The 14,008-nt window shown below is 33.8% G+C and overlaps 2 protein-coding genes across 2 annotated transcripts in view; one reads left to right on the forward strand and one right to left on the reverse strand.

Annotated features, from left to right (window-relative positions):
• Positions 1-14,008, forward strand: part of LOC137240467 (succinate--CoA ligase [ADP/GDP-forming] subunit alpha, mitochondrial-like) — a 203,558-nt gene that overhangs the window by 166,933 nt on the left and 22,617 nt on the right. The window lies entirely within an intron of this gene.
• On the reverse strand, positions 1,675-3,640 carry LOC137242537 (uncharacterized). The gene is made up of 2 exons (XM_067769810.1): positions 1,972-3,640; positions 1,675-1,906 (listed from the first exon to the last, which is right to left on the reverse strand). Exon 1 carries the CDS (start codon positions 3,621-3,623, stop codon positions 1,977-1,979), a length of 1,647 nt encoding a protein of 548 aa, XP_067625911.1. The 5' UTR covers positions 3,624-3,640; the 3' UTR covers positions 1,675-1,906; positions 1,972-1,976.

The raw sequence follows: 14,008 nt of genomic DNA on the forward strand, positions 1-14,008 counted from the left end.
TTTTGAATTAAAGTTTATAATTCGTCCTGATGCTGTAGGCTTTTGATACCACTTTAGTTTTAATTGATTTCCTCGTCTGTTTATTATGGAGTCCAGGTATGGTAATTCCTCGTCGTTCTCTAGTTCTATACTAAATTTTATATTTTTGTCAAAAGTGTTTAGTGTGTCAAGTGTGTTTTGTATTTCATTTTCTTTTATTATCGCGAATAGGTCGTCGACGTATTTGGTAAGTATTCTTGGTTTATGTCGCAACTTCAGCATAGTATCATCTAATAATTTTTCCATAACTATATCCGCTATTATTGGGGATGTGGGTGCACCCATCGGCATTCCTTTTAGTTGCGTATAGATAGTATCATTGAATTTGAAATATCTGCTCTCTTGAATGCAGAATTTAATTATTTCCATGAACAGCGTTTTTGGTATCTTTGTGTATTCTTTAATTGTATTCCATTTCTCTTGTATTATTTCAAGTGCCAATTGTATCGGGATGCTAGGGAAAAGCGAAACTACATCAAAGGAAATAAGCTTTTCATCTTCGTATATGTATGTATTGTTTACTCTTTCTTTAAACTCAATTGTGTTTTTAATATTGTACGTAGAACTCGCCGTTACGTTTTTTAAAATGTCTGCCATATATTTGGACAGTGTGTAAGAAGGTGACCCAATTGCTGAGCATATTGGCCTTAATGGAGTTCCTTCCTTATGAATCTTCGGGAGGCCGTAGATTCTGGGTGGCTGTGCGGTGGTTGTTATCATTCTTTTTCTCTCCATCTTTGTGATTATTTCCATGTTAAAAAGTTTTTCTACTAGTGCATTATTCTTGTTTTGTAAACGTGATGTTGGATCCTGTCTCTGAACTCTATATGTTGTTAGATCCATTAATATATCTTCCATTTTCTTATTATACTCTTCAATTTCCATTGCCACCATTTTATTCCCTTTGTCGGATGTTAAAATTCTAATGTTTTTATTTTCATTCAGTTTCATGTTTGTTGTTGCATGATTTGATATTAACAAAGAGAGTTTTGTGCGAGCTTCCTCCTGTTGATCTTTGCTTTTTATGCTTTGTATCAAATCTTCGCCGTCTGCTATATATTTAAAGAGAGGGAAATTCTTGTTATCTACAGGTAGTCCGAACTTCGGCCCCTTTGCTAGCAATGCTTGAATATCTGGCGGGAATTCCAATTTGGTTTTGTTTACAAACCACTCTTTATGCTTGGTGTTGTTGGTGAATACTTCATTTCGTTTCGCTCTAATTTTCTCATATTTCAGCTCTTGACGTTTCTTTAAAGTTGTTGTGGTTTTATTAGCGACATTACTTTCGCTATCCAGTAATTCTTTGAAATCTTTTTCACTCAATTGTATTTTTAATTTGTTGGTTAATTGTTCTCTTTGTTGATTTAATCGTTGCAATATGTAGTGTTTTTGTTTTATAAGTAAGCTTAAGACTTTTGTAAGGAAAAAGTGTGTATGTCTGTGTAACATTTTATCTATGTCCGAGTGCTTGTCCAAGTCAGATACAAATAAATTCTTACATCTAGTGGAGTTTTTTATAAAATTCGGAATAATTTTTGATTTCCTACATTTTAATAGGAACTTAATACTTGATTTTACTTTTACCAATTTTTTAGATGTAAACTGCAGTTTGTTGATTGTTTCTTTGGCGTTTTTGTTGTTGTTTTTTATTGTAACATATCCCATGTTTGGTTGTTTATGCCTGCGGCGTGCCTTCCGTCTATATAAATTATGAATTTTTTGGCGATCTTTTATCTTTAAATATGTATATATAGCTGGCTTTAGGTCCGTGTTTTATAATTGAAAATTTGAAAAATACCCTTTGATTCTTCTTTTAAATCGATATATTTCGATTGCTCAACGGCAATCATCTTCAGGATTGTAGCAACTAACAAAAATAATAAACATAACAATAAACAAATTTTGCATTTTACATTTCACATAAATACATACTTTTATTAACACGTCTGCTTTGTCCGACGTGGAGTATGGTACTGTTTTTTAGTGAGCAGGTGTTTGTAGATATGTGCGCTGTGATCTACGTCGCTCTTATAGTTCAGTCGTGTGTTAGTCGGAATATTAATAATGTGTAACATTTCTAGTGTGAAGCGTTTGTTATAGTGTTGTTCCTGTTGCAGTATTTTAGTCTCATCAAAGTTTGGTGTGTGGCCGCTGTCTGCACAGTGGGCCATGAGTGCTGTTTTTTGATTATTAACTTGATGGCAAAATTTAAAATCAGACTTATGCTGTGAAATTCTCGTTTTGAGTTTGGACTTTGTAGTACCTATATATATATTATTGCACGTTTCATCGCTATTGCCTTTACATGGTATCTTGTAAACTACATTATTTTTTTCCATTATTGGTATTTTCGATTTTGTTTTGTTAAATATGTTTTTTAAAGTGTTCGTAGGTTTATGCGCAATTTTTGTAGTTTCTTTATCATAGCAGTCAGATTTTGCTAAACGTTCTGATAGCTGCGGTACATAAGCCACCGACTTGAAAATAATGGGTTTATCGGGAGTTTTTGGTCTATTTAAATTTTTGGTTTTTCTTAATAAAGTTTTTATGGTTTTTTTCGGAAAATCATTGTTTCTTAGTAATGTGAAAATTTCTTTTTTAACTTCTTTGTGGTATACTTCATCTGAAGTCTGCAACATTTTCCGTATACAGCCCTTTGCTCTATTCATAATCATTGTTTTCGGATGTTTTGAATTAAAGTTTATAATTCGTCCTGATGCTGTAGGCTTTTGATACCACTTTAGTTTTAATTGATTTCCTCGTCTGTTTATTATGGAGTCCAGGTATGGTAATTCCTCGTCGTTCTCTAGTTCTATACTAAATTTTATATTTTTGTCAAAAGTGTTTAGTGTGTCAAGTGTGTTTTGTATTTCATTTTCTTTTATTATCGCGAATAGGTCGTCGACGTATTTGGTAAGTATTCTTGGTTTATGTCGCAACTTCAGCATAGTATCATCTAATAATTTTTCCATAACTATATCCGCTATTATTGGGGATGTGGGTGCACCCATCGGCATTCCTTTTAGTTGCGTATAGATAGTATCATTGAATTTGAAATATCTGCTCTCTTGAATGCAGAATTTAATTATTTCCATGAACAGCGTTTTTGGTATCTTTGTGTATTCTTTAATTGTATTCCATTTCTCTTGTATTATTTCAAGTGCCAATTGTATCGGGATGCTAGGGAAAAGCGAAACTACATCAAAGGAAATAAGCTTTTCATCTTCGTATATGTATGTATTGTTTACTCTTTCTTTAAACTCAATTGTGTTTTTAATATTGTACGTAGAACTCGCCGTTACGTTTTTTAAAATGTCTGCCATATATTTGGACAGTGTGTAAGAAGGTGACCCAATTGCTGAGCATATTGGCCTTAATGGAGTTCCTTCCTTATGAATCTTCGGGAGGCCGTAGATTCTGGGTGGCTGTGCGGTGGTTGTTATCATTCTTTTTCTCTCCATCTTTGTGATTATTTCCATGTTAAAAAGTTTTTCTACTAGTGCATTATTCTTGTTTTGTAAACGTGATGTTGGATCCTGTCTCTGAACTCTATATGTTGTTAGATCCATTAATATATCTTCCATTTTCTTATTATACTCTTCAATTTCCATTGCCACCATTTTATTCCCTTTGTCGGATGTTAAAATTCTAATGTTTTTATTTTCATTCAGGAATTTCTTAGTTTGCTCCACTGTATCTAAAATTGCTTTGTCTATTGTACAATGTTTGTTTGTTGTTGCATGATTTGATATTAACAAAGAGAGTTTTGTGCGAGCTTCCTCCTGTTGATCTTTGCTTTTTATGCTTTGTATCAAATCTTCGCCGTCTGCTATATATTTAAAGAGAGGGAAATTCTTGTTATCTACAGGTAGTCCGAACTTCGGCCCCTTTGCTAGCAATGCTTGAATATCTGGCGGGAATTCCAATTTGGTTTTGTTTACAAACCACTCTTTATGCTTGGTGTTGTTGGTGAATACTTCATTTCGTTTCGCTCTAATTTTCTCATATTTCAGCTCTTGACGTTTCTTTAAAGTTGTTGTGGTTTTATTAGCGACATTACTTTCGCTATCCAGTAATTCTTTGAAATCTTTTTCACTCAATTGTATTTTTAATTTGTTGGTTAATTGTTCTCTTTGTTGATTTAATCGTTGCAATATGTAGTGTTTTTGTTTTATAAGTAAGCTTAAGACTTTTGTAAGGAAAAAGTGTGTATGTCTGTGTAACATTTTATCTATGTCCGAGTGCTTGTCCAAGTCAGATACAAATAAATTCTTACATCTAGTGGAGTTTTTTATAAAATTCGGAATAATTTTTGATTTCCTACATTTTAATAGGAACTTAATACTTGATTTTACTTTTACCAATTTTTTAGATGTAAACTGCAGTTTGTTGATTGTTTCTTTGGCGTTTTTGTTGTTGTTTTTTATTGTAACATATCCCATGTTTGGTTGTTTATGCCTGCGGCGTGCCTTCCGTCTATATAAATTATGAATTTTTTGGCGATCTTTTATCTTTAAATATGTATATATAGCTGGCTTTAGGTCCGTGTTTTATAATTGAAAATTTGAAAAATACCCTTTGATTCTTCTTTTAAATCGATATATTTCGATTGCTCAACGGCAATCATCTTCAGGATTGTAGCAACTAACAAAAATAATAAACATAACAATAAACAAATTTTGCATTTTACATTTCACATAAATACATACTTTTATTAACACGTCTGCTTTGTCCAACGTGGAGTATGGTACTGTTTTTTAGTGAGCAGGTGTTTGTAGATATGTGCGCTGTGATCTACGTCGCTCTTATAGTTCATTCGTGTGTTAGTCGGAATATTAATAATGTGTAACATTTCTAGTGTGAAGCGTTTGTTATAGTGTTGTTCCTGTTGCAGTATTTTAGTCTCATCAAAGTTTGGTGTGTGGCCGCTGTCTGCACAGTGGGCCATGAGTGCTGTTTTTTGATTATTAACTTGATGGCAAAATTTAAAATCAGACTTATGCTGTGAAATTCTCGTTTTGAGTTTGGACTTTGTAGTACCTATATATATATTATTGCACGTTTCATCGCTATTGCCTTTACATGGTATCTTGTAAACTACATTATTTTTTTCCATTATTGGTATTTTCGATTTTGTTTTGTTAAATATGTTTTTTAAAGTGTTCGTAGGTTTATGCGCAATTTTTGTAGTTTCTTTATCATAGCAGTCAGATTTTTCTAAACGTTCTGATAGCTGCGGTACATAAGCCACCGACTTGAAAATAATGGGTTTATCGGGAGTTTTTGGTCTATTTAAATTTAAAGAAGTTAAAAAAGAAATTTTCACATTACTAAGAAACAATGATTTTCCGAAAAAAACCATAAAAACTTTATTAAGAAAAACCAAAAATTTAAATAGACCAAAAACTCCCGATAAACCCATTATTTTCAAGTCGGTGGCTTATGTACCGCAGCTATCAGAACGTTTAGCAAAATCTGACTGCTATGATAAAGAAACTACAAGAATTGCGCATAAGCCTACGAACACTTTAAAAAACATATTTAACAAAACAAAATCGAAAATACCAATAATGGAAAAAAATAATGTAGTTTACAAGATACCATGTAAAGGCAATAGCGATGAAACGTGCAATAATATATATATAGGTCACTTATCTTGTTTGGTTGATTTTCCGACAGGGTGGATAAATGATGTATATTGGAACGATTTTCCGTCATCCCTTGTCAAATTTGGTTTTGAGACAAACCGGTTTCGGCGCTGTGCCATCATCAGTGTCGATTTTCGTTCTGATCTGTTGTTGTCATTTGTCCTGTATTTATAGTTCGTAGGTATATGAGCAGGTATTGTCAAATTGATGCTTGTGTATATTTAGTTATGTGTATGTGATGTGTGTTCGTTCAGAACCGAGGGTGGTTTACTAATCGATTTGTGTGGCTGACTGGGGTAGGTAGAAATCTGTGATTTTAGTCGTTTGACCTTCTTTGTCGGTTTTTTGTTTTGGTGTGTTAATTGTTTTGTGTTTATTTGTTGTTGTGCGTTTGTCTGTTGTACCTGTGTGATTAAGTTGTTTCCTGTAAACAAGTTTTAAAGGCTCGAATATTGTGTCAGAAATGGTGTTTATCTGTTCGTTTATTATTCTACCGTCGAATGTTTTCTGTTTGTAGATTTCCATGTTTTCGAGTACGTTGAGACGTCGGCCCTTTTCTTGTATGTGAAGAACCCTAACTGTTTTATTGATGTTTGCTGGGGAACATTCATTCTCGACCATGTGATTCGCGAAGTTAGACTCGGGTATAATGTTTGGATTCCGTATTTTTTTGTTGTAATCTCTAATATGTTCTCTGAACCTCGTTCTTATTTGCCGTCCTGTTTGTCCTATGTAACTATGCTGGCATCCGCAGGTAAGCTTGTATACGCCGTGGCTGCTAAACGGATCCTCTGAGTTAATGTTAGTTCTTAGTTTTCGCCCTAGATTGTTCGATGTTTTGAATGCTGTGTTAATGTTGTATTTTTTAAAGAAATTTGCCAATTTATATGTTGCTTTTCCAGTATATGTCATAGTCGTCCAGCTATTATTTTCTTTTTCATTATTTCTTTTTGGTTCTCCATTTGTCCTTCTGAGCTTATCTACTAGTGCTTTTTTATATCCGTTGTTTGCAGCGATATTATATATGACCTCAAGTTCTCTCTTATATGCCTCTTGTGTAAGAGGTGTTCTTTCAAGTCTATGTACCAAGTGCCTTAATGCTGCATTTTTATGATATTGAGGGTGATTTGAGGTATTGTGTATTATTGTGTCGGTGGCCGTTGACTTTCTATATATGTCATAGTTAAATCTTTTGGCTTCTTTATCAATATTTATCGTGAGGTCTAGATAGTTGATTCCTCCGTCTTTTTCGGTTTCCATTGTAAATTTTATATTGCCGTGCTGTTTGTTGAGGTACTCCAGTACGAGCTCTTCGTTATTAGTAGTTAAAACGCATATTATGTCATCCACGTATCTAGCATAAAATGACACGCCTAATTTGGACTTCAGCTCCTGTATGTACTTTTCTTCCAGATTTTGCATGAACACTTCCATAAGAATTGCTGATGTGGGGCTTCCCATTCCAAGACCGTTTGTTTGTCTATATATTTTATTGTTGAATTTAAAATAGTTTTGACGTAAAGTGGTTCTTAGCGTATTTGTGATTTGCATACTTTTTACTTTGTTTTTTGTGTTATGAACTATTGTTGAGCTAACTATGTCCAAAGTCTCCGATAGTGGTATAGATGGGTATAGATCTTTTATGTCAAAAGATACCAATTTGCTGTTTCTTGTTAGCTCTACGGTCTCGAGTCTCTCTATTAGTTCTGTTGTGTTAGCTATTGCATATTCGTTCCTTAGCTCCAGAGTGTCTATCAATATCGTTTTTAAATATTTGGACAGTTTGTAACATGGTGCCGTTTTAAAATTAATGATGGGCCTCATTGGCGTGTCCGGCTTGTGGATTTTTGGTAGCGCAACCAGTGGAGGAGCCGAAGGGTTCATTTGGACCAATCTATGTGCCATGTTAGAATCTACTATATTTGTTGCATTTTTTATAGCAACTTTGATTTGTTTTTGGTATTCATCTGTGGGATCCTCTCTCATTCTACGACATTTCATTTCCTCTATGAGATCCTCGGTTTTGGATATATATTTCTCTTTTTCGATTAGCACAGTGGTGTTTCCTTTGTCCGCTTTCGTTGTGACAATTTTGTTTTTCCTTAGTTTATGCCGTAGATTCTTTATTGTTTTCTCCTCTGTATTCGGTTTTTGTCCTTTCTGTGCTTTCACCTCCTTTCTTATGATTTCTCTGCACATGTGTCTTGCGTGCTCCTGTTCTTCCTGTGGTATCAATGATATTGCGATCTCCGCATCTACAATCGCTTGCTCCGTTTTTCTTACTGTATTCTGGTCCATGATATTGTGCTTCAGGCCCTTTTCGAGAAGTTGTGCCTCTTCCTTGGTAATGGCCACTGTTGTGAGGTTAACGAACTTGTCATGAAACTGGTGAGTGTTTTGGTTTTGGTTACCCTCTCGTCGTCCTGCCAGCTTGTCCAATTTTCGGTTCAGCGACTTGTATTTTTGTTGTAGTTCCTGATCGACCTCTGTCTTAATGCGGTCGAAGCATTCCATTAATACAGTCGTAGGTAGTTGTTCTGCCAATCTTAAATGGATAGATAATAACTCGGCATTTATCTCATCCTTCTTCGAGTATAAGCTTTCCAACTCATATTTTAAAAAATCCTTTTCCGCTTTTCTAACTGTTTTCCTGCTAGATTTGGTATTTGCCTTTATTGTTATTTATGCGAATTTCGGAGTAACATTCAATTCCAGGCATTGTTTGTTGAACCAAATGCTCGCCTTTGCTTTATATATTTTCAGTAGGCGTCGCTTGTAAATTGTTAGTAGTCCGTTCGCGTTCAAGTTAAAAGCCTGACAAGCAATAACTGACTTATCTTGTTTGGTTGATTTTCCGACAGGGTGGATAAATGATGTATATTGGAACGATTTTCCGTCATCCCTTGTCAAATTTGGTTTTGAGACAAACCGGTTTCGGCGTTGTGCCATCATCAGTGTCGATTTTCGTTCTGATCTGTTGTTGTCATTTGTCCTGTATTTATAGTTCGTAGGTATATGAGCAGGTATTGTCAAATTGATGCTTGTGTATATTTAGTTATGTGTATGTGCTGTGTGTTCGTTCAGAACCGAGGGTGGTTTACTAATCGATTTGTGTGGCTGACTGGGGTAGGTAGAAATCTGTGATTTTAGTCGTTTGACCTTCTTTGTCGGTTTTTTGTTTTGGTGTGTTAATTGTTTTGTGTTTATTTGTTGTTGTGCGTTTGTCTGTTGTACCTGTGTGATTAAGTTGTTTCCTGTAAACAAGTTTTAAAGGCTCGAATATTGTGTCAGAAATGGTGTTTATCTGTTTGTTTATTATTCTACCGTGGAATGTTTTCTGTTTGTAGATTTCCATGTTTTCGAGTACGTTGAGACGTCGGCCCTTTTCTTGTATATGAAGAACCCTAACTGTTTTATTGATGTTTGCTGGGGAACATTCATTCTCGACCATGTGATTCGCGAAGTTAGACTCGGGTATAATGTTTGGATTCCGTATTTTTTTGTTGTAATCTCTAATATGTTCTCTGAACCTCGTTCTTATTTGCCGTCCTGTTTGTCCTATGTAACTATGCTGGCATCCGCAGGTAAGCTTGTATACGCCGTGGCTGCTAAACGGATCCTCTGAGTTAATGTTAATTCTTAGTTTTCGCCCTAGATTGTTCGATGTTTTGAATGCTGTGTTAATGTTGTATTTTTTAAAGAAATTTGCCAATTTATATGTTGCTTTTCCAGTATATGTCATAGTCGTCCAGCTATTATTTTCTTTTTCATTATTTCTTTTTGGTTCTCCATTTGTCCTTCTGAGCTTATCTACTAGTGCTTTTTTATATCCGTTGTTTGCAGCGATATTATATATGACCTCAAGTTCTCTCTTATATGCCTCTTGTGTAAGAGGTGTTCTTTCAAGTCTATGTACCAAGTGCCTTAATGCTGCATTTTTATGATGTTGAGGGTGATTTGAGGTATTGTGTATTATTGTGTCGGTGGCCGTTGACTTTCTATATATGTCATAGTTAAATCTTTTGGCTTCTTTATCAATATTTATCGTGAGGTCTAGATAGTTGATTCCTCCGTCTTTTTCGGTTTCCATTGTAAATTTTATATTGCCGTGCTGTTTGTTGAGGTACTCCAGTACGAGCTCTTCGTTATTAGTAGTTAAAACGCATATTATGTCATCCACGTATCTAGCATAAAATGACACGCCTAATTTGGACTTCAGCTCCTGTATGTACTTTTCTTCCAGATTTTGCATGAACACTTCCATAAGAATTGCTGATGTGGGGCTTCCCATTCCAAGACCGTTTGTTTGTCTATATATTTTATTGTTGAATTTAAAATAGTTTTGACGTAAAGTGGTTCTTAGCGTATTTGTGATTTGCACACTTTTTACTTTGTTTTTTGTGTACCAAAAACAAATCAAAGTTGCTATAAAAAATGCAACAAATATAGTAGATTCTAACATGGCACATAGATTGGTCCAAATGAACCCTTCGGCTCCTCCACTGGTTGCGCTACCAAAAATCCACAAGCCGGACACGCCAATGAGGCCCATCATTAATTTTAAATCGGCACCATGTTACAAACTGTCCAAATATTTAAAAACGATATTGATAGACACTCTGGAGCTAAGGAACGAATATGCAATAGCTAACACAACAGAACTAATAGAGAGACTCGAGACCGTAGAGCTAACAAGAAACAGCAAATTGGTATCTTTTGACATAAAAGATCTATACCCATCTATACCACTATCGGAGACTTTGGACATAGTTAGCTCAACAATAGGTCATAACACAAAAAACAAAGTAAAAAGTGTGCAAATCACAAATACGCTAAGAACCACTTTACGTCAAAACTATTTTAAATTCAACAATAAAATATATAGACAAACAAACGGTCTTGGAATGGGAAGCCCCACATCAGCAATTCTTATGGAAGTGTTCATGCAAAATCTGGAAGAAAAGTACATACAGGAGCTGAAGTCCAAAGTAGGCGTGTCATTTTATGCTAGATACGTGGATGACATAATATGCGTTTTAACTACTAATAACGAAGAGCTCGTACTGGAGTACCTCAACAAACAGCACGGCAATATAAAATTTACAATGGAAACCGAAAAAGACGGAGGAATCAACTATCTAGACCTCACGATAAATATTGATAAAGAAGCCAAAAGATTTAACTATGACATATATAGAAAGTCAACGGCCACCGACACAATAATACACAATACCTCAAATCACCCTCAACATCATAAAAATGCAGCATTAAGGCACTTGGTACATAGACTTGAAAGAACACCTCTTACACAAGAGGCATATAAGAGAGAACTTGAGGTCATATATAATATCGCTGCAAACAACGGATATAAAAAAGCACTAGTAGATAAGCTCAGAAGGACAAATGGAGAACCAAAAAGAAATAATGAAAAAGAAAATAATAGCTGGACGACTATGACATATACTGGAAAAGCAACATATAAATTGGCAAATTTCTTTAAAAAATACAACATTAACACAGCATTCAAAACATCGAACAATCTAGGGCGAAAACTAAGAATTAACATTAACCCAGAGGATCCGTTTAGCAGCCACGGCGTATACAAGCTTACCTGCGGATGCCAGCATAGTTACATAGGACAAACAGAACGGCAAATAAGAACGAGGTTCAGAGAACATATTAGAGATTACAACAAAAAAATACGGAATCCAAACATTATACCCGAGTCTAACTTCGCGAATCACATGGTCGAGAATGAATGTTCCCCAGCAAACATCAATAAAACAGTTAGGGTTCTTCATATACAAGAAAAGGGCCGACGTCTCAACGTACTCGAAAACATGGAAATCTACAAACAGAAAACATTCCACGGTAGAATAATAAACGAACAGATAAACACCATTTCTGACACAATATTCGAGCCTTTAAAACTTGTTTACAGGAAACAACTTAATCACACAGGTACAACAGACAAACGCACAACAACAAATAAACACAAAACAATTAACACACCAAAACAAAAAACCGACAAAGAAGGTCAAACGACTAAAATCACAGATTTCTACCTACCCCAGTCAGCCACACAAATCGATTAGTAAACCACCCTCGGTTCTGAACGAACACACAGCACATACACATAACTAAATATACACAAGCATCAATTTGACAATACCTGCTCATATACCTACGAACTATAAATACAGGACAAATGACAACAACAGATCAGAACGAAAATCGACACTGATGATGGCACAACGCCGAAACCGGTTTGTCTCAAAACCAAATTTGACAAGGGATGACGGAAAATCGTTCCAATATACATCATGGAAAATCTATATTCAGTACCTTGAAATATGTACGTATGTATATCAACATTGACTAACTTAGAATTTTTTAAAATTCTTTTGTCGCTATTTACCTGTTTTTAGTTATATAAACTGTGAATTGTTTTTGTTTAAAACACTGTTCATTTTCGATTTTTATATGTTTCTAAATAAATAAATGAAAAAATAATTTGTGTTTTTTTATGCGGAAAATTTGTCCTTTTCTGCCAAAAATTTTGCTCATTTTAGCAACTTTTATGTTTTTAGTACATTTGTCCTCCTTTTTCTCCAAAAAATTCTGGTCAGCTTAGTTATAGGCGTTGGTTCCACAATACAGTTAAAGAGATGGTTGGCAATCGCAAGTATACCGCCTAAGCAGTAACATCGTTTTGTTAAAAATGTCGCCATAACTACACACTCGTTTAAGTGTAAAACGGTTTTGTGAAAAAGAAATGTGCTATGTAAAGTAAAATTTATAGATTTTGTTCAATTAAAATTAACTTTTTTAAAAAGGCATTCGTGTATAAAAAACATTAATAATATGTAACATTAAAATTGAATTTGTATAAGATAATGGAGCTACAATACAAGACTTTAAACTTTGTATAATGGAAGAAATATTCTGTATGAAATAACGGAGCTACGAAACTGTAAAAAGAACAGTAATGGTGCGATTGGTTCTACTTATCATTAAAATCGAAAGTTAAAATAAATACATAAAATACTAATAAAAAAAAATTAGTAATATAGATAAATAAAACAGTTATGGACAACATTTAATACAAAATCTTCGCATGAAGCTACATGGATAATCAAAAGAGAGATATCTATTACACTGGAACTTTTTAAATTGTATATGAATACAACTTGACATGAGACATTAACTGTAAATTGGAAAAATATAAACTAAATTGGACAAAAGTACAAAGATTGGATACGATAAAAGTTTAATTTATTATATGAACTATTCATATAACGGGATAGAGATTATACCTTACATATAAATTGTGATAACATATAACTCCACAAAGGACAAAAAGTACAAGTAACGGGATTGAAAATACCCTTATCATATATTAATGTACAGTCATGTACACATGTAACCGGATAGAAATTCACATAATACATAATTAAATGTATGGTTATGTACATATATTCACATTTTACATATAATTGCTACGCTATATAAACCAAAAGAATAACGGGATTGAAAATATCCTTATTATATACTAATGTACAGTCATGTACACATAATCAGAATAATATATAATATAACACCTGACACGACGAAAATACTTTTACAAAAATAAAATAAACGAAAAATAATTACCCCAATTGGATTAAAATCAACAATTGAATGGACTAGATTTAAGAAATTACTGGCAAAAAAAGCATAAAATAATAACTATAGCAAGCGCATTGCAGTGTAAATATTAGCAAATAAGTATTGCATAACAACTATAACAAGCGCATTACAATACCTTGTCTAACCCGGTTTTAACTTTACAATTAAACAAGATAAAAGTTCTTCACCAAAGTTGAGGTGGAATATACATTTACAAAAATTAGTTTAAGTAAATATTGGCAAAAAAGCATAAAATAATAACTATAACAAGCGCTTTGCAGTGTAAATATTAGTAAATAAGCATAGCAGAACAATTATAACAAGCGAATTACAATACCTTGTCTAACCTGATTTCAACTTTATAATTAAACAAATTTCTACGATTGGAAGTGCAACTTTATGATTAAAATATTAATAATATACATAAAGAAAACAAGTCACCACTTGGAATTACCCAAAAAGCTGAATTATTTAACAAATTAACATGACATATTGTAACAAATTTAGTTGCAAATCCTCTTATTTGCAATCTTCTGCCAACGTTCGTATCGCTAAATTGTTGAACAAATAACTCCAATTTTGAATAATGGAAAAATTGCCTTTATTAAAGTACTTCACAATAACACTTATACTTTGCAACGAATAACTTGCTT

This window comes from Eurosta solidaginis, chromosome 2 (genome assembly GCF_040869045.1).
Source record: "Eurosta solidaginis isolate ZX-2024a chromosome 2, ASM4086904v1, whole genome shotgun sequence".
In the NCBI taxonomy this organism is placed as follows: Eukaryota; Metazoa; Arthropoda; class Insecta; order Diptera; family Tephritidae; genus Eurosta; species Eurosta solidaginis.

Bases quoted from the DNA above. Each gene is read 5' to 3' on its own strand.
- LOC137242537 (XM_067769810.1), bottom strand. From the start codon at position 3,623: ATGGAAGATATATTAATGGATCTAACAACATATAGAGTTCAGAGACAG.